The following is an 18,770-nucleotide window of genomic DNA, read 5'->3' on the forward strand; positions in this document are numbered from 1 at the left end:
TATGCCCACAGGAAATATAACTTGGCTCTACAATCCGTGTCTTTCCAAACATTAATTTTACCGTGTGGGACATATTGAAAACAGCATGGTGATGAATTCCTACATTTCCCTCAGAAGAAAGAAAAACTGATACTTAGATAGAAATTTGTCAATCACTTATGAGTTGAGTCAACTCAAAGCTACATTAAATCACAACCCACATTTCAGAATATACCCATGTTATTTAATATGAATAACATCGAGGCTTTGTCCTTCCGCAAAGGAAATTGGGCCACAGTGCATATTTCTTCCAGTATACATTCCTCCTCAAGCAGTTTGATAACTCCATGTCACATTCACAAATCATCCTTTCGCAATAGTCAAAGAAGTCCCCTGTAACAAAAGCAAATGTTTCTCTTTTAAAAGACTATTGATATTAAATGATTGGTATTAAACATTCAGTTGCTGGCATTCCTGCTTGAATCAGAGACTAGTATGTTCAAATCTCACTCCAGGATTTTAACACATTTTCAGAACTGATGCACTGATACAGGTTCTAGATTAGAGTGGTGCTGGAAAAGCACAGCAGTTCAGGCAGCATCCGAGGAGCAGGGAAATCAAAAGGATTCCTGATGAAGGGCTTTTGCCTGCAACGTCGATTTTTCTGCTCCTCGGATGCTGCCTGAACTGCTGCGCTTTTTCAGCACCACTCTAATCTAGAATCTGGTTTCCAGCATCTGCAGTCCTTGTTTTTACAACCCTGATGCACTGATACAGTCCACACGGAATGATGAGTTGCTGTACTTGGCACTGTTTCAGAGGAACAGTAAACTATCTGTGTGGTTCAATGAGTATAAAAAGGATTATTTCAAAGTCACAATGCTTATCGCAATGTCCTGACCAATGTCCTTCCATCTTCACTAGCAGAAATGTCAAACTGGTCATTTGTCTCAGTGCTCCAATAGAATCTTCCTAAGTACTACAAAATGTCATTATTGGCTTTGGCATCTCCTGATGATGTACAAGGAGGTCCGTAAAGGCTAATTTCTCAACAGAGTAGACAACCTGTTCAGTTCTTCCTCTGTGGTTGTCTGCCACTTTGCTTTAATTCAAGCTTAGAACTTTGGGCTGCAGTTTACTGGCTAAGTTTCATTTTTGTTTGAGTTTCAGTCTGCGAGGACTTGTGTGATTTCTCATGCAATCGTTCCAAACTTGCCACAATAACTAAGCAGTACATCACTATGGTGTCCTGCTTGATGACATCAGCCTGATTCCTTCACATGCTGTGGGTGAAAGTGCTCATTGCTGTTGGACATCCAGGGATTCCAGGCACAGTGCTAGGTTCAAGGGGCTTTTGTGCACCCAGCCATGCACTGGTATTTCGGATCTGCCCCACTGGGTTTGTGACATTTGCCTCAGATATGGTAGTTAAGGAGACACTGGGGCCCTACTTTGCGGACAAGGATATGGAGGTCCTGGTAGAGAGGGGAGTACAGTGGATGGATGCCCTATTCCCCCAGTAGTGGCAGAGGAGGTCACGACACCAATCCTTGCCAGCCTCATCCTAGGTTGTCACCCAGGTTAATGGGGGTTCCAACCCGAAGGAACACCCAGCCTCAGGAAGGTCAATAGTAGAAGGTTTGCCAGGCTAAATGCCACCATCATTTTTTCTGTTACCTCAGACTCTCTCTCTCTGCTACTGCACCCACCTCCCACTATGGCTTATGCTCCAACACTCTTACTGTCGCACACAACATTTTCCTTGCTCGCTATTACCCACCAAATTCCGTCAGACCACTAACCCTGCATACCCTCTGCATCTTCTACAAGATTATGTATCTTCATTGACTGATGGTTGCTGACAACACAACAAGCTGCTTGGCGTTGTGTCTATGCTGAAAGGCAAAGCAAGACTGAAATGCTGTTAGCAACAAGGTAGGCACAAACTGAATGAGTTATAAGAGATCAAGTAAAGAACCCTGAGACGCAGGCTGGTTCAAACCATAAGCCAAGTGCCTGTCCCTGAGTGGAAAACGCCCATGTGGCATCATTTCAATGAGAGGTGCTGGTGTGCATCACTGAACTGCACAAGTGTACATTGTTTTATTATTCATTCACAGGATGTGGGCGTCCCTAGCAAGGCCAGCATTTATTGCCCATTCCTAATTGCCCAGAGGGCAGGTACGTATCAACCACATTGCTGTGGGTCTGGAGTCACAGGTAGGCCAGACCAGGTTAAGGAAAACAGTTTCTTTCCCTAACCTAGTGAACTAGATAGGGTTTTCCAACAAATGACAATGGATGTTTGGTCAATGTTAGATTGTGAATTCCAGATTTTTTTTTTAAGTGAATTTAAAATTCCACCATCTGCTGTGGCTGGAATTAATCCTGGGTCCTCAGAACATTACCTGGGTCTCTGGATTAACAGTCTAGTGATAATACCACAAGGCCATCACATCCCCAACTGTAAGTGCTGTGACTGATAATACAGATTAGATGTCATGTCCTGTGGATGTGGAGCACATGCAGTCCTTGCCCTGAGGTGTTGATGCCAAATGTCCAACAGGTATGGAAGAGCAATGTAACCCTATCTGACTTTCATGGATGGGGAATGTTTGGGGTCTAATTTGTATCCAGTGGATGGAAGTATTGGAGACTGCTTAGTAATAAGGCAAGAGTAAGTAAGAGTGAAGCTGTTAATGAGAGATAATCCATGAACGTAGACCTCTTATTGCTCACTAATGGGAACACTTAGTCAGAAAAAAGGTCGTTTTGCTCTCAAAGCTGAGAAGATCCTTGTTGGATCTCACCTGATTTTCTGAACTTTCTCGCCGTGACACATTTTGTTCGAGGGCTTGGAAGATTCCAACCTTTGAAGCAAAACATTTCCTTTTATAAAGGAAGAGAAAGTGAGGACTGTAGATGCTGGAGATCAGAGTCTGGAGTGTGGTTCTGGAAAAGCACAGCAGGTCAGACAGCATCCGAGGAGCAGGAGAATCGATGTTTTGGGCATAAGCCCTTCGTCAGGACTTTTATAAAGAAAGCCAAAGGTGAAGTCCCACTCCCTCAGAGAGACAGTGAGTGTCACCACACCTCAGGTGAGTGAAGATGTTCAGTCCATTGTGGTAACGTTAGCTAGTGCAGAAACGGAACCAACACTGTCGGTGTTGCTCTACATTGCAAACAAGCTATCCAGCCGACTGAACTCACTGACTCACTAAGAAACAGATTATGAGAGAGAACAGTTCTGAATATTTAATGGATGCACTTAGATCAATACTAACATGCAGACAACAGCACAGGTCACTTCTTGGCTTTCTGTAGTGATGAGACAAATGCAAAAGCTCACTAACAACAAGTTACTGCTTCTAGCTCAAGATGATAAAATTTTGCAGTATCAGTTATTTTGATTATAACATCTTAAAATAAGATCAAAGTGAATGAATGTAAATATTAGCTTTAGATTTAAAATGCTCTGATTGAAATTTAACAGTCTTGTTAAATTTGATTTGCAGTGTGCTGTCATTTTTTTACGAGTGAACAGTTTTGAGGTATTTGATCAATGCACTCAGCAGACGAACATGTAACTACACCACCCGATTGATATATCTGTCCATTCTTCAACCAACCATACTGTAATGCTGAGGCACTCTGGTCACTCAGAGATTAGGAAAGATGTAATTTAATCAGAAATTAAAAAGCATTACCATATGGAGCTGGGTCATCAGGAATATTAAAAACTCAGTGATGCTGTGGTTCACAGTTTGATTTGTTCAATTAAAGTAAAATGATGTTTCCATATTTATTTTGCAGGAAAGAAACCTAAAGGAAAAAGTGTTTGAATTCCAGTAGTCTTTTTTAAAAGCTAAATTGTTACGAATGAGGTACTGACTTTAAGGAATTGAACACTGGGTGTGATTTCCCCTCCCTAAAGTGGTGAGGCTAATTGTGAAAATAAAACAAAGAACTATGTGGATGCTGAAGATCTGGAAAAAAAAAGCAGAAATTGCTGGAGAAACTCAGCAGGTCTGGTAACAAATGTGGAGAGAAAGCAGAGCTAATGTCTGGAGTCCAGTGGCCCTTCTTTACAAGTTCTGAAGAAGGGTTACTGGAATCAAAATGTTAATGCAGCTTTTCCTCCACAGGTTCTGCCAGACCTGCAGAGGATCATGGCAAATGTGATGATTTAATTGGGCGAGAGTCTAAAGTTAGATTCTTGCAGTGATGTTAAAATGTCACAATTAAGTCCTTCCTCTTTAGATGGTGAGATAATATTCTCATCATCAGGAGGGGAGAAGCTTATTTGCATGAATTTGTGATTTGTTAGTTCCATGACTTGCCCCAATAACTTTCACTTCCCAGTTAGTTTCTGCTGAATTGAGAAACTTGCATTTCAAATACTCACCGCAAACACCAGGCAGGTACCTGTCAAGTTGGGTTCGCAGCCTTGACTCTGGGTGAGTTCATGGCTGTCTGACCATCATTCTTCTCATCACTGGAGATGGACCCAATGCAACTGCAGCCATCGCCTCCATGTTCAGTGGGATCTGTGTTTCCCTGGATTCTTCATCCCCACAACTGGGTAATGATAATGTGTCAGCCTCAGAATAGTAGGGTGCTTATTGTTAGCCAGATAGCAATCTACAGCTGAGAGGGAAATCTTTAGCATCAAGAGACTCCACCTGCTTTGGGTTGAAGGGTCAATCATTGAGGAGGCTGAAGGGCCACAATCTGGTCTCCTTCCTACCGAAAAGATGTTGTGAAACTTAAAAGGGTTCAGAAAAGATTTACAAGGATGTTTGCCAGGGTTGGAGGATTTGAGTGATAGGAAGAGGCTGAATAGGCTGTGGCTGGCTTCCCTGGAGTGTCGGAGGCTGAGGGGTGACCTCATAGAGTTTTTTACAATCATGAGGGGCGTGGACAGGATAAACAGACAAGGACTTTTCCCTGGTGTGGGAGAGTCCAGAACTAGAGGGGATAGGTTTAGGGTGAGAGGGGAAAGATTTAAAAGGGGCAACTTTTTCACGCAGAGGGTGGTGCATGTATGGAATGAGCTGCCAGAGGAAGTGGTGGAGGCTGGTACAATTACAGTATTTAAAAGGCATCTAGCTGGATATATGAATAGGAAGGGTTTTGAGGGATATATGCCAAATGCTGACAAATGAGGCTAGATTAGTTCAGGATATCTGGTCAGCAGGACGAGTTAGACTGAAGGATCTATTTCCGTGCTGTACATCTCTATGACTCTCAGAGGCCACAGAGTTTACAACACAATTGCAAATCTGAAGATTGGGGGAGGGGAGATTCTTATGTCAAAGTTGCTCATTCAAACACAAAGTTAGAAACTCGCCATATTAATCTGAAAATCAACTGTGCAATAGTCCCAATGAGGGTACCAGGACTCATAGGTGCTGCCCTCTTTCCAAGGCCTTGTGCCACACAAGGATGTTTTGCAGGCAACAAGGACAGTAAAGCTTATGCAAGCAATACATCAGGGTTGTTGCTCATCTGTAAAGCCAGCATCGTGTTTCTGGCTCTCTAAGCATGTGATTCACCAAGTAACTTGATTGGTCATGGCATACATTACACCACCCAACATATTTGCCATCATACTTTAACTTCAAAACTGAAATTTCTGCACTAACTCGCAATAGTACATAATCCCCATTTGCTGAGTTCTCAATTTGAGCTGAGAGTCATGAAAGAGATATCAACATGTGCAGAGGCAGGGAAATAATAAACAATTATGTGCAGGTTAGATGGTTTGGCCATGCTAAATTGCCTATAGTGTCCACGGATGTGTAGGTTCGGTGGGTTAGCCATGGGAAATGTAGGGTTGAAGGGATAGGATAGGGGGTGAGTCTGGGTGGGATGCTCTTCAGAGATGCAGTGTGAACTTGTCGGGCTGAATGGCCTGCTTCCACACTGTAGGGATTCTATGATTCTGTGAATTAGTGTTCAATGCTCAGTGACCTTTCTGGTCAATAACTAATTGTCAGTAGTTGCAAATTCCTCTTTAAACTCCCTTCTTAAAGTTCCTGTTTCTCTGCAAAAGAGAAGTTTGGAGATAGGTAAGAATAACTTAGATGAGTTTTCATGCTGAAACATCAGCTCTATGTTTAAAACAGGGGAACTTGGTCTTTCTTACAGTGACCCAGCTACAGGGGTGGGGCATGGACCCCACCCTTGGATGACTGTCTATATGGAGTTTGTACATTCTCTACCCGTGTCTGCATGGGCTTGCTTCGATTTCCTTCCGCAGTTCAAAGATGTGCAGATTAGTTGAATCGGCCATGCTAAATTGCCCATAGTGTTCGGTATGTGTAGGTTAAGTGGAATTCAGGGTGTTCGGGTGGGTTTGGGTGGAATGCTCTCTGGAGGGTCGGTGAGGACTTGATAGGCCAAATGGTCTGCTTCTACATTGTAGGGATTCTCTGCCCTTCTATACACTTTTAAATTCTGCAAAATATATTTTCAACTGTCAGTGTGAGGATCTAGCTGTGCAGCTGCTCTCTCAATAGTAAGTGGCTTTGCATGCTTTCTGTTAAAGAGCTACCAAAATTACATCTAGATCTTTCAACTTCCGATTCACATGAGAAATACAAGTGAGTTCTTTTGACATTATTGAGATCAGATTTAGACACTCCTTGTGCCCTGATCGATTTAACACATACAGTCAAAAGCAAAAGAACTTTGTGCTAGTCCCTGTAGCATTGCTATTAATTTCACTTTTTGACACAGTAACTTCTTAGCCAAATTCACTTGATATCATTAGCACCCGCTGTTCAACAATAATTGAAACTTCAGCAGTTGTAGATTAACAGTTGAAAAAAAAATCTTGAATTTGAAATTTTCACAATAGACAATGGTTATACCACTGCTTGGAAATTTAGCGGTTGGGAAGAACACGCCAAATTAGTGCTTTATTTTAAAATAAGTTCCAGTAGTTAAACAATGGGGAATTTTTAGCATTTACTTCCAAGTTTTATGTAATGCTCATTAGAATACAGGACCCTGGAGTACAATCTTGAACATGTTTATAGACATGATGTTTTCCCTGTGTACTGATTGCCTTTTGTAGCACTCATTTTGTTCTCCACAATAAACTCAATGAACCAAAACAAACACAAAGTATCTGCATTGTTTTATTTTGATATTCAAACTGTGCCTCTGAGCATCTCGAGATTAGCAGCTCACAAGCTGGTGAGATCACTCTCAAGGTCTGCAAAGAGAGTTGGTTACTATCTGGCTTTAGATGAAAAGGTTTTCATCATCCCATGCCTTCCCCTTCCCTTTCACATTATTGTTCCCCTTTAAGTCCAAACTCGAGTTTTCCTGACAACACTGATCTTACATCCGATAATTTTGAAACCTGGAGGAAAGTTTTAACTTGTCTCAATTTCTTAAAAGAAGATGCCAGTATTGGACTGGGAAAGTCAGAAGGCACACAACAGCAGATTATAATCTAACAGGTTTATTAAAAAATCACAATTCTTCAGTGCGCTGCTCCATCCTCATCTGAGGAAGTTTGTGATTTTAAATAAATCTGTCGGACCATAGCCTGGTGTTGTGTGACTACCGAATTTGTCCACATTTCTGAGATATTAGATCTTGTTTGGATCGGTTTGATTGCAAACTATGACAATTTAGATGCTTATTACATGGGGAAAAATAAACTCTGATGTACTGTTGCATTGCAAACAATATGGCTGCAGTGTTCAGTTCATGTTTGAACATTCTGTAGGCCAGGACAGGCAATATTTCCATCCTCTACCTGGAGTGAGATTTACCCAACTGATTATTTTACTTGGAGAAAAGTGAGGATGACAGATGTTGGAGATCATAGTTGAAAAGTGTGGTGCTGGAAAAGCACAGTAGTTTGGGCAGCATTACAGGAGCAGGAGAATCAATATTTTGGGCATAAGCCCTTCATCAGGAATGTGGCGGGTGGGGGAGGGGACTGAGAGATAAATAGGAAGGGGATGGGCTAGGTCGGAGTGGTGAGTGGAGCAGTTAGGTGGGAAGGAAGATGGACAGGTAGGACAGGTCAAGAGGGCGGTGCCGAGTTGGATCTGGGATGAGGTTGGAGTGGGGGGAGGGGAGGAAAGGAAACTGCTGACATCAACTTTGAAGCCGTATGGTTGAAGGGTCCCAAGGTGGAAGATGAGGCGTTCTTTGTCCAGGCATTGGGTGGCTAGGATTTGGCGGTGGAGGAGGCCCAGGATGTCTTGGCAGAGTGGGAGGGGGAGTTGAAGTGGTCAGCCATGAGTCAGTGGGGATGTTTGGTTGTGTGTCCCCGAGATGTTCTCTGAAACGTTCCGCTAGTTGGCATCCTGTCTCCCCAAAGTAGAGGAGACCACATCGAGAGCAAAGGATGTAATAGATTAGATGTTCGGGTGTGCAGGTTTATTTTACTCATTAATCTAGTATCATGACCTGCTAATGTGCTAAATCAAAATTCACTGTACAGATTTGTTCATAGTCACCTTCTGAAATTTATTTTAAAATTGAGTCCAGTGAACCCATCAGAGCTTGACTGTAATATTAACAAGAGCCGGATGGTGGTGATATTATTACCAGGGCAAACCTGCTGGATTAAAGGCAGCCACAGGCTAAATCCAGTAAGCTTCTTTACAACGGGTGGCACGGTTGCCCCATTGTTCAGCACTGATGCCTCACAGCATCAGGCAGCCTCACACAACTGCACAACTGTCTGTGTGGAGTTTGCACATTCCCCCCGTGTCTGCGTGGGTTTCCTCCGGGTGCTTCAATTTCCTCCCACAATCCAAAGATGTGCAGGTCAGGTGGATTGGCCATGATTAAATTGGCCATAGTGTCCAGGGATGTATGGGTTAGGATTAGAGTGTTGCTGGAAAAGCACAGCAGGTCAAGCAGCATCCAAGGAGCTGGAAAATTGACGTTTCGGGCAAAAGTCCTTCATCAGGTTTTCCTGCTCCTCGAATGCTACCTGACCTGCTGTGCTTTTCCAGCACCACTCTAATCTTGACACTGATCTCCAGCATCTGCAGTCCTCACTTTCGCCTATGTGTAGGTTAGTTGCATGGGAAATGCATGCATAGGTTAGGGGAATGGATCTGGGTATAATGCTCTTCTGAGGGTTGGTGTAGACTTGTTGGGCCGAATGGTCCGTTTCCATACTGTTCTATGAGAACTAATTTCCTTGTGGTCTTCATCAGCCTGGCCTCTGACTCAGGTCCACCCTCTTGACCTGACCTATCTGTCCATCGTCCTTCCCACCTATCCGCTTCACCCTTCGCACCGGCCTCTCACTATCACCTCCTCCCTTCGCCCACCTATCGCCATCCCAACTACCTTTCCCCTAGCCTCAACCCGCTTCCATCTCTCAACCCCCTCCCCAGCCCTGAAGGGTCCTGCCTGAATCGTCAACTCTCTTGCTCCTTGGATGCTGCCTGACCTACTGTGCCTTTTCCAGAGCCATGCTTTATCAACTCCTTTTCTAACTCCAATCAATTTACCTTAGTATTGCGTGCCTGCTGTCTGAAATTTACTGGCCAGAGAGTGGTTTCAATTAGAAAGCTCACAAGCTCTATTCAAATGAGGCCTGGGAATTTAAAAAAAAGAGACCAGATCTCGCGTAGTTTCCAGTTGCTGAGTACAACTCTCATCTCAGTCTCATAAACCCATTCCAGTCTGCTTCTGAGAGTTACCTCCTACTTACCACATCTAGCAGTACCATATCTGCAATACCAGTTGTAACTCTCTGACTTGGGATGACAACCAGCTCTCTCTGCTTTCCCGTAACAGCAGTCATGAGTAAAACAGCACCTGGAGAAAGAAAGGAATAAGTGAATGAGTAAAAATAAATAACTGAGTTTTCATTCTAACTTGAGTGAGGGAAGGGGCTCAGCAAAGCTACCTCCTTCCACAGATACCAATGTTGCCCATCAGTGGCAGAACCAAATGAGAGAAGTGGCTATTTACAAAATGGGCACTGGATCTGAAATGTTAACTCTGCTTCCTCTTCACAGATGCTGCCAGATCTGCTCAGTTTTTTCCAGCAGTTTCTGCTTTTGCTACAAATGGTGCTCGGTATGGGTTCTCTTTATCGTTTTTCATTTGGAAGTTTCCACAGGGAAAACTTGAATGTAGTCAGTGGTGACAGTAATTTAAAAATACAACAGATTTCCTTATGTTGAATCTTTATGGGCTATGGAGATTAAAGTTTGTGGAAGCTTGTTCCTGTCTATTTCTCTAATGGAGAAAGGAGTCAGCAAAGGCAGAGTTTGGGTGGCACACTGTTGGAGCTGTTGGTTATTAATTATTTGAGCTCAGCCTCTTTTGGGCTTGGCGTGCTGCTTACAAATATTTAGTCATCCTTTGGAGGGGTAATTCAACCTGTGGGATGTTCTCCAGCTCTGAAGACTGTGCTAGCTTCTTGATGTGACAAACTGAGAAACACTGGCATCTCGTGATTAACTGCTTGGAATGAGCTACTACCCAGTGTTGATCCTTCTCAGAGGGCCTTTTAGTTTTAACAGCATACTGGTCCCAAGTGGCAACGCAGTCTTTTGAATGTGGTCTAACAAATTCTGATATCGCAATTCTTTCACTGTGGTTGAAGAATGACTAAAGTCCAGTTTCACAAGAACACTGTGGGCTGTGTATTTCATTTGTACATTCCTTTTTTAGGAGTATTTAGATGTGGATCCCTAACTAATGACATGTTTCAGTAACTTCAAGGAGGGAGACAGGCAGGGTGCAGTTGGGTATTGATAGATTGTTGGTGATTCATATCACGTTGCATTTCTGTATGTTGAAATGTTATTATTTCCATATCTTTCTTGATGCAAACTTTGTCTGCTATTTCACAAACAGCTTTGCATAACAGGCAGTCATCTGCAAAGAGTCTGATCTGGTTTGACATTGCATTTTGCATATCAAACGGGAAAAACAAATGCAGGTCCAGGAAGGTACTGTCCCTTGGGACAGGCTGCTTAACTCTGATTTCCAAGTTTGAGGTCTTCCTTTCACTATGACTCATAGTCAGAGAGTCATACAGCACAGAAACAGACCCTTCAGTCCAACCAGTCCACACTGACCATGTTCCAAAATTAAGCTAGTCCCTACCTGCCTGTGTTTGACCCATATGTCTCCAAACATTTATTATTCATGCACTTATCTAAATGTCTTTTAAAGATTCTAACTTTATTTGCACCCACCACCTCCTCGGAAATCACTCTCTGTGTAAAAACATTGCACCCATTCTCCACTTACCTTAAAAATATGCCCCATGGTCTTGAAATCCTCCACCCTTGGGAAAAGACACCTACCATTCACCATATCTATGTCCCTCATGATTTTACAAACCACTGCAAGGTCACTCCCCAACCTGCTTCACGTCAATGAAAAGGTTCCAGCCCATCCAGCCTCTCCTTCTAACTCAAACCCTCCATTCCTGCAACATCCTGGTAAATCTCTTCTGAGTCCTCTCCAGCTTGGTAATATCCTTCCAATAACTGGGTGAGAGAACTGCACACAGTACTCCAGAAGAGGCCTCACCAATATCCTGTACAACCTCAACATGACATCCCAACTCCTATACTCAAAAGATCTCAGCAATGAATGCAAGCGTGTTAAACACCTTCTTAACTACTCTATCTACACATGATGCAAACTTCAAAGAATTACCTATCTGAACCCCTAGGTCTCTGTTCTACAACACTACCCAAAGCTCTACAATTTATTGTATAAATCCTGTCTTTGTTTCTTTTACCAAAATGTAATACCTCGCATTTGTCCAAATTAAACTTCATCTGCCACTCATCAGTGCATGGACCCAACTGATCAAGATCTCTTTGTAATCTTAGATAACCTTCTTCACTGTCTACTATACCACCAATCTTGGTGTCATCCCCAAATTTACTAACCATGCCTTCTATATTCTCACCTAAATCATTTGTATAAATGACAAACAAAAGTGGACCCAGCACTAATCCCTATGGAACACCACTGGTCACAGGCCTCCTGTCTGAAAAATAACCCTCCTACATCATTTTCTGTCTCCTGCCATTAAACAAATTTTTTATCCAATTGGTAAGTTCACCCTGAATCCCATCTGATCTAACTTTACTAATCAGTCTACCATGGAGAACCTTGTCAAAGGTTTATTAAATTCCAAGTAAACAACTCTTGCAATGGACTCACTGAAACAGATAAAACAAGGGGCAAGACTAAATAGATATTTTTCAGGACAGCAGTAGTTTAGTGCCTTCCTGATGTCAAGCTAACTCTTTTCTTGAAATAGCAGGGTTATGTCCGCTACTTTCCAATCCACATGGATCATTCTAGAGTATGTGATTTTCTGAAAAATAAAACAAAACCAAGGCCTTCTCTGTTGATAGCTCTTTGAAAACCCATTTTGAAAACATCAGGACCATTAAAATTGTTGACTTTGACTCTCATTACTTTGTCTGACACAAATATTAATGCCTTATAGTTCCTTAAGCATTACAGAAATGGGGGAGAATTGGAGTTAACATAGAAATTCAACCCTAGTCACCATAAATGAGAGGCTCAAGGGAGCATATGACCCACTCCTGCACCTTCTTGGTAATTCAGCATTTCAGAACGCAGTTGTGATGAAAGGGAAGTTTTTAATTTTTTTATATTTAGGACACTTTGAAGGTTGGTTTTCAGTTGGGGGTAAATCCTTTTAAGTCACAGAATTAAGAAAAGTTCCGGTTCCTATGTTGAATTCTTTTTTTAAGTTATCGTCACCAGGAAGACAGATTATTCAGTCATGGTCACATAGCTGCTTGTGGATCATGCTATGCAGAAATTGGTTGTCATGTTTCCTATGTCATGGGAGTGATGATGGGTTCAAAGGTCTTTATTGGCTATAAGGTACATGATGACATCCTGTGGTCATAAATCACACTGTATACAGGTAACCAGTCTCAATTTCTTGAAGTAGATATTGATATAAGAAGGCATGGTAGATTTCAATAGTAGATTCTTTTTCTTCAAAGATCACTGCAGATCTCAGGTTAATTTTAATCCTTTCTCCCAGCAACAAAATTTAAAATGATCCCCAGATCTTTAAGGAACAACAAATCCCGGAGAACAGGAAGAAGAGGAAAATAATAAACAGGAAGATGTTAAGAAAGTTATTAAATTGCTAAATTATTACTGCTAGCTTTCAGTTATGATTCACACATGTCTTTCTAAACCAAAAAGATTTATAAGAGGAGAAACAATTTCATTCCTAGGAGTTGAAAGGTGAATAGAAGTTGAAACACTCTTGATCTTGGGGTCAGATAGCATTTGAGAGCAATTGCTGAAGCCAGGCATGTTACATGTCGAGTGGTCTAATGACTACAAGACTTATGCACCCATGTTAAATGGTATTTTTGTCAGATTGTTTCCACTGTCAGGACTTGGATTTGGGTTTGGCTTCACAATTAAATTTGATGACCATCAAAGACAAGTACTAGTAAACCAAACACCACCTGCAGGTAAGTGCAGGATACAGAAGCCTTCCTTACCAATCTGTGTCATCCCGTGGCCAGCCTTTTCCTCCAATTCCGCAGTAACAACCATACATCAGGTAAGAAATAGAATTCCCCGTGCTGCACTGAATCATTCCGATCAAGTCCAGAATACTTCTTGCTTGCCGTCTGTGGTGTTCTTTCACGGCTGTAATATGCACTGGAGTAAGACCACAAACATGATTAACACCCTGACATTAAAGTGCATAAATACACATGACAGTATGCTCAATTTCAGGAAAAATAATACAATTTTTTGAACATGTATCATATTCAATCATCCCCAATCCCTGCAGCCATTGGCAAACTAAATGGAGCTGAATTTGGATAAGGGCAATGGTGTAATAATGGAATCCCATTTGTTCCCATTTATAAAGTTATACAGATGTACAGCATGGAGACAGACCCTTCAGTCCAACTCATCCATGCCAACCAGATATCCTAAATAAGTCTAGTCCCATTTGCCAACACTTGGTCCATATCCCTCTAAACCCTTCCGATTCATATACCCACCCATTTGCCTTTTAAATGTGATTGCACCATCGTCCACCACTTCCTTTGGCAGTTCATTCCATACACGCACCACCCTCTGCGTGGAAAAGTTGCCCCTTTTAAATCTTTTCTCTCTCATCTCAAACTGAGGTACTCTAGTTTTCAACTCCCTCATCCTTGTATGTTTACCCTATCCATGCCCCTCATGATTCTATAAACATCTATAAGGTCACTCCCCCAGCCCCGACGGTCCAGGGAAAATAGCTCCAGACAATTCAGCTCTCCCTGTAGCTCAAACTCTCCAACCTTGGCAACATCCTTGGAAATCTTTTCTGAACCCTTTCAAGATTCATAACATCCTTCTTATAGCAGGGAGACCAGAACTGCATGCAGTACAATATCCTGTACAGCCGCAACATGCCATTCCAACTCCCAGACTCCATGCACTGACCAACAAAGGCAAGAACACCAAATGCCCTCCCCACCACCCCACCCACCTGCAATTCCACCCCCAATGGACCATGATCCCACACCCCAAGGCCGCCCTGCCCAGCAACACACCGCAGGACCCCACCACCAAGCGCACCTATCCCATCCTGATCCGCCCCTCCCGAAAATGCAGCACCCCACATCCATCCAAACCAGACTCCATCTGCCACCCTTGGCCCACCAGCTGAGACCCCACTGCACTCTGAGGCAATCCCCCACCCCCGCTGCTCACCATACCCCCAACCCCGGTGCCATATGCAAACCCACTAACTATACCCCCATGTTCACATCCAAATCATTTAAGGCATGGCTAGCAAACCTGCAGATGACACCAAAATAGGAGGTGACAAGCACCAGCCCAGTTACAAATTCTTAATCACAATAACATTTTTGGGAAAAGATTGCACCATGTCACCAAATAGAACCCCTTTCTCTAAGTTCCAGTCTCCAGATTCAAAACTCAGCTCCTTAGTCGACAAATTCAGCCTAAAACACACATATTTACAGTTGTGGGGAAAGCAGATGGTCCACTTTGATCTGAAGTAGCCTCCTCTGTTTCAACCTTAAGTGCAGGTACAGGTTCAATAATCGGTTTCATGCACACCTACAGTTGGCTCTCAACTAGAATGAGGTACATTTATAAATCAGAAAGTCATGTTTCCAGCACACTAATAGGATCAGGGTGAGTGGCACTGGTTAATCTTCAAACATGTATTTCTGCAGCATCAAACGAGTCAGGAACGTTAAAAGGCAAGGGGTGGCTACTATATCCAAATGAGTCTTCAGTTAAGATTTGGGAGAACAAACAGCCCAATGTAATTGTAATCGCCTGAGAAAATCTCACTCACAGGGTAAATTCACCCTCTGTAGGGGATTAATGATCTTCACTGGGGAGCTCAGTTGGTATCTCACCCAAGTAAAGGGGTGCCCAGTGCCCAATAGTCATTCATTTGTGCCATTCCCCCATGAAAGTAAACCTGGCCCCATTCAATCTACCATCACCAACAAAACATGGACAGCACAGCACAACAGAAACTGAAAAATGCACCACTGTTGGTTTCTAACAGAAGTACCCAGTTCCAGTGGGACATTAGATTTAAACAAAATGAAACAACCACAACATGAACAAAAACATAGTCTTTCACTAGGAATCAGTTCTCTTCAACATGTGGGACTTCTTCACATGATCCAACCCTGCGAGCACAATCGTCTCCGTGACTTCACTCCAAAATGCTCCAATGGGATGCCCCAGCTGAGGACAAGGCAGTTTCATGTCAGCTCAGGGTGAAGCTGTTGGAATGATTTGTTGGTCACTCTCAAACCTGGATTCCTTCCTTAAAATTGGTCCAAATGACCGAAAGCTAAACACTAGAAACACACAGCAGGAGCCCGAGATATTGGGATGGAGTTACACTGTCACCATCACATCAACACACAGCTGCTCAACTGTAATGAATGCAGGAGTGGTAATGTCCCTGAGAGACAGGGTTGATCTGAGCCCTGAGAGAATTAAAACCAGATAGCACAAAGTCTGGGTTTCTCCTTGAGTCTCACATCAGTAAGTTTACAGTGGGTAAACTTACTGATGTGAGACCCAAGGAGGAAATCAGACTTTGCACTATCTGGTTTTAATAACTCCATTCTATTTTAATAGGCACACCTTCTGCTTCTGGGCACTTTACAGAATGATATTTCAATATTCAATAAATGAGTTGCTCCCACCACATTAATGATGACAGACAGACAAAGCTCCCTCACAGAGGATCCAGTGATATACAGTAAGTTGCCACAAGGTATCTCACTCAGATACCAGCTCGAGACAGATGGCTGGGGGTAAAACTGTCTTTAATAGTTGGGCAGATCCCCCCCGCTTTTGGAATCTTTCTGTTCTAATTGTAACCACAGCTGAATTACAAGCGCAATTCCACAAAGTGGAACCAAACAGACCTGTTTGGTTCAGTTACAAAGACAGAATATGCAAGGTCAATTAATTACAGCAATGCACACATACAAAAAAATTATCCAAGTAATCAATAAACAGCAACAAAGCAAAGATTTCCCTTATTTCACTAAAGATCCTTGAAGATCATGTATATTAAGTATAATCTCAGTGCAGGCAAGAGACAGTCATTCAGTAAATGGATCATGTCAGCATCAAAGTTAAATATCCCAGAGATTTAGGAATATATTGTACTCTGTACGTGTACAAACTAATAACCTCACACAGATAAGGGAACAGTCCAACAGTAAAGACTGCTACAGTAGAGATATGCCATTCACAATATTGTTCCTGAGAGCAATGATCATGTTACCACAGACTTTGATCAGGTTTTATTAAAAAATACTGGCCAAAGGGACTAGAAAATACTCATATCAACTTTCAGATAAGAAAGGACAGTGGAGACGGTTTGCAGTGATTGGACTATAATCCAGAATGTGAGATAATGAACAAATTAAGAACTAAATATCAAGTTGACCTTGATCAGTAGCATCTCCCAGTGTTAAACTCATTGTCATTCTCTATACTGAGCATGTTCTAGTCCCAGTGACACTGTGTCTCTGAACTGGATAAAAATAAAAAAAAATGTCTGTAATACTGAGATGTACTGAATCAACAGTTATCCAGAACTGAGCAATCTTGAATGAAGAGGCATAGACATATTAGAGAAATGAGCCTCAGGGAAGGGGGCACTGATGGGTTGGAAGGAAGGGAGGAGAATAGAGGGTGAAACTAGAGAAAATTCTCCCATTCCTTCCACTACCATTACCCAGCAGCCTCACAGACAGTAGAGAGATACCAGTGAAGATACAATAGGATAAGGCCAAATGGAACTCTATGCTGTCAGCTCGTGATTAGCAGTGATTTTGTTATAAATCACATGTAATACAATTATGCAAATCCACACTCAAATAAACAACAATCTGGGAGAGAATTAAATGTTTTTGGATAGTATTCATTAAAGAAATAGTTCATGAATGATCAACTTCTTTTGATTTGCATATTCTGACCACTTAAAATATTCCAAACATGTACCACTCGTGTCTTTAAGAATTCATGTTCAATTTCCTTTCTGTTCCCTTTCCATCTATCTTGTTCAAAGTGATTAGGTCAACGCAACTGAGTATTGGGTGCAGAGGAAACTGACTTCTCAACAGGGTAAGAAGTGAGTGTTTATCCCCAACTCCCTCTACAAAGTATTCTGGGTGCATTACATCATATGCATCATAAGAACAATACATCATGCAAATTATGAGTAGGCAATTCGGCCCACTGAAACTGGTCTGTGATTCATTCAGATCATGGTTGATCTGACTGTGGCCATAATGCCACTTTCCTGCCTGTCTCTGCTGACCTTTAACCTACCTGCTGATCAAAAATTGGTATAACCCAGTCTTGAATATACTCAATGACCTGCACCCCCTTCCCTGAGGCTGCCTAGGGAACAGAACTACAAAGATTAACTACCCTCAGAGAAAATAATTTACTCCTCATCTCCTCTCACATAGGAAACTTCTTATTTTTAAATTACATCCCCTAGTTCAAGGTTCACACACCAGAGGAAACATCTCAATATCTAGCCTGTCATGTCTCCTCAGAATCTTAAATGTTTCAATATGATCATCTTGCATTTTTCTAAACTCTATGTATAGGCCCAATCTTTCCACATCTTTCACCCTAGGAATCATCCCAGCGAACCTTCTCTGAACAGCTTCCAATTTAAGGCAATTTCTCCACAATAAGGAGACCAAAGCTGTACGTTGCATTCTGGGTGGATTCTCATTAATTCTCTATAGTGAGACTTCTCAACTTTTATCACAGAATCACTACAGTGTGGTAGCAGGCAATTCGGCCCATCAAGTCCACACCAACCCGCCGAAGAGCATCCCATCCAGATTCACCCCTACCCTATTCCCATAACACCACATTTCCTCACAGTATATTCCATCTGTCAATGTTTCTACCCACTAACCCTTTTTACCTTGACTTTTTGTATCCCCCTGACATCTTGCTTTTTGACTTATCTTTGTATAATCAGCAAATTTGACAATAATACAGTCTCCTCATCCATGAATGGTGAATTCATGTGGCACTCTCTACTTAGTCATAGTCATAGAGATGTACAGCATGGAAACAGACCCTTCAGTCCAATCCATCCATGCCGACCAGATATCCCAATCCAATCTAGTCCCATCTGCCAGCACCCGGCCCATATCCCTCCAAACCCTTCCTATTCATATACCCATCCAAATGCCTCTTAAATGTTGCAATTGTACCAGCCT

General features: G+C 42.3%; 1 protein-coding gene across 1 annotated transcript in view; it reads right to left on the reverse strand.

Annotated features, from left to right (window-relative positions):
- Positions 1-201: 201 nt before the first annotated feature.
- pla2g10 (phospholipase A2 group X) overlaps positions 202-18,770 on the reverse strand; it is a 30,556-nt gene continuing 11,987 nt past the window's right edge. Inside the window, exons 3-5 of the mRNA XM_043711117.1 lie at positions 13,506-13,668; positions 9,680-9,786; positions 202-372 (exon numbers count right to left, since the gene is read on the reverse strand). Of these exons, the coding sequence (XP_043567052.1) occupies positions 224-372; positions 9,680-9,786; positions 13,506-13,668 (419 nt within the window). The 3' untranslated portion in view covers positions 202-223. The remainder of the gene's footprint in view (positions 373-9,679; positions 9,787-13,505; positions 13,669-18,770) is intronic.

The sequence above is a fragment of the Chiloscyllium plagiosum genome, chromosome 21 (genome assembly GCF_004010195.1).
Source record: "Chiloscyllium plagiosum isolate BGI_BamShark_2017 chromosome 21, ASM401019v2, whole genome shotgun sequence".
Taxonomy (NCBI): domain Eukaryota; kingdom Metazoa; phylum Chordata; class Chondrichthyes; order Orectolobiformes; family Hemiscylliidae; genus Chiloscyllium; species Chiloscyllium plagiosum.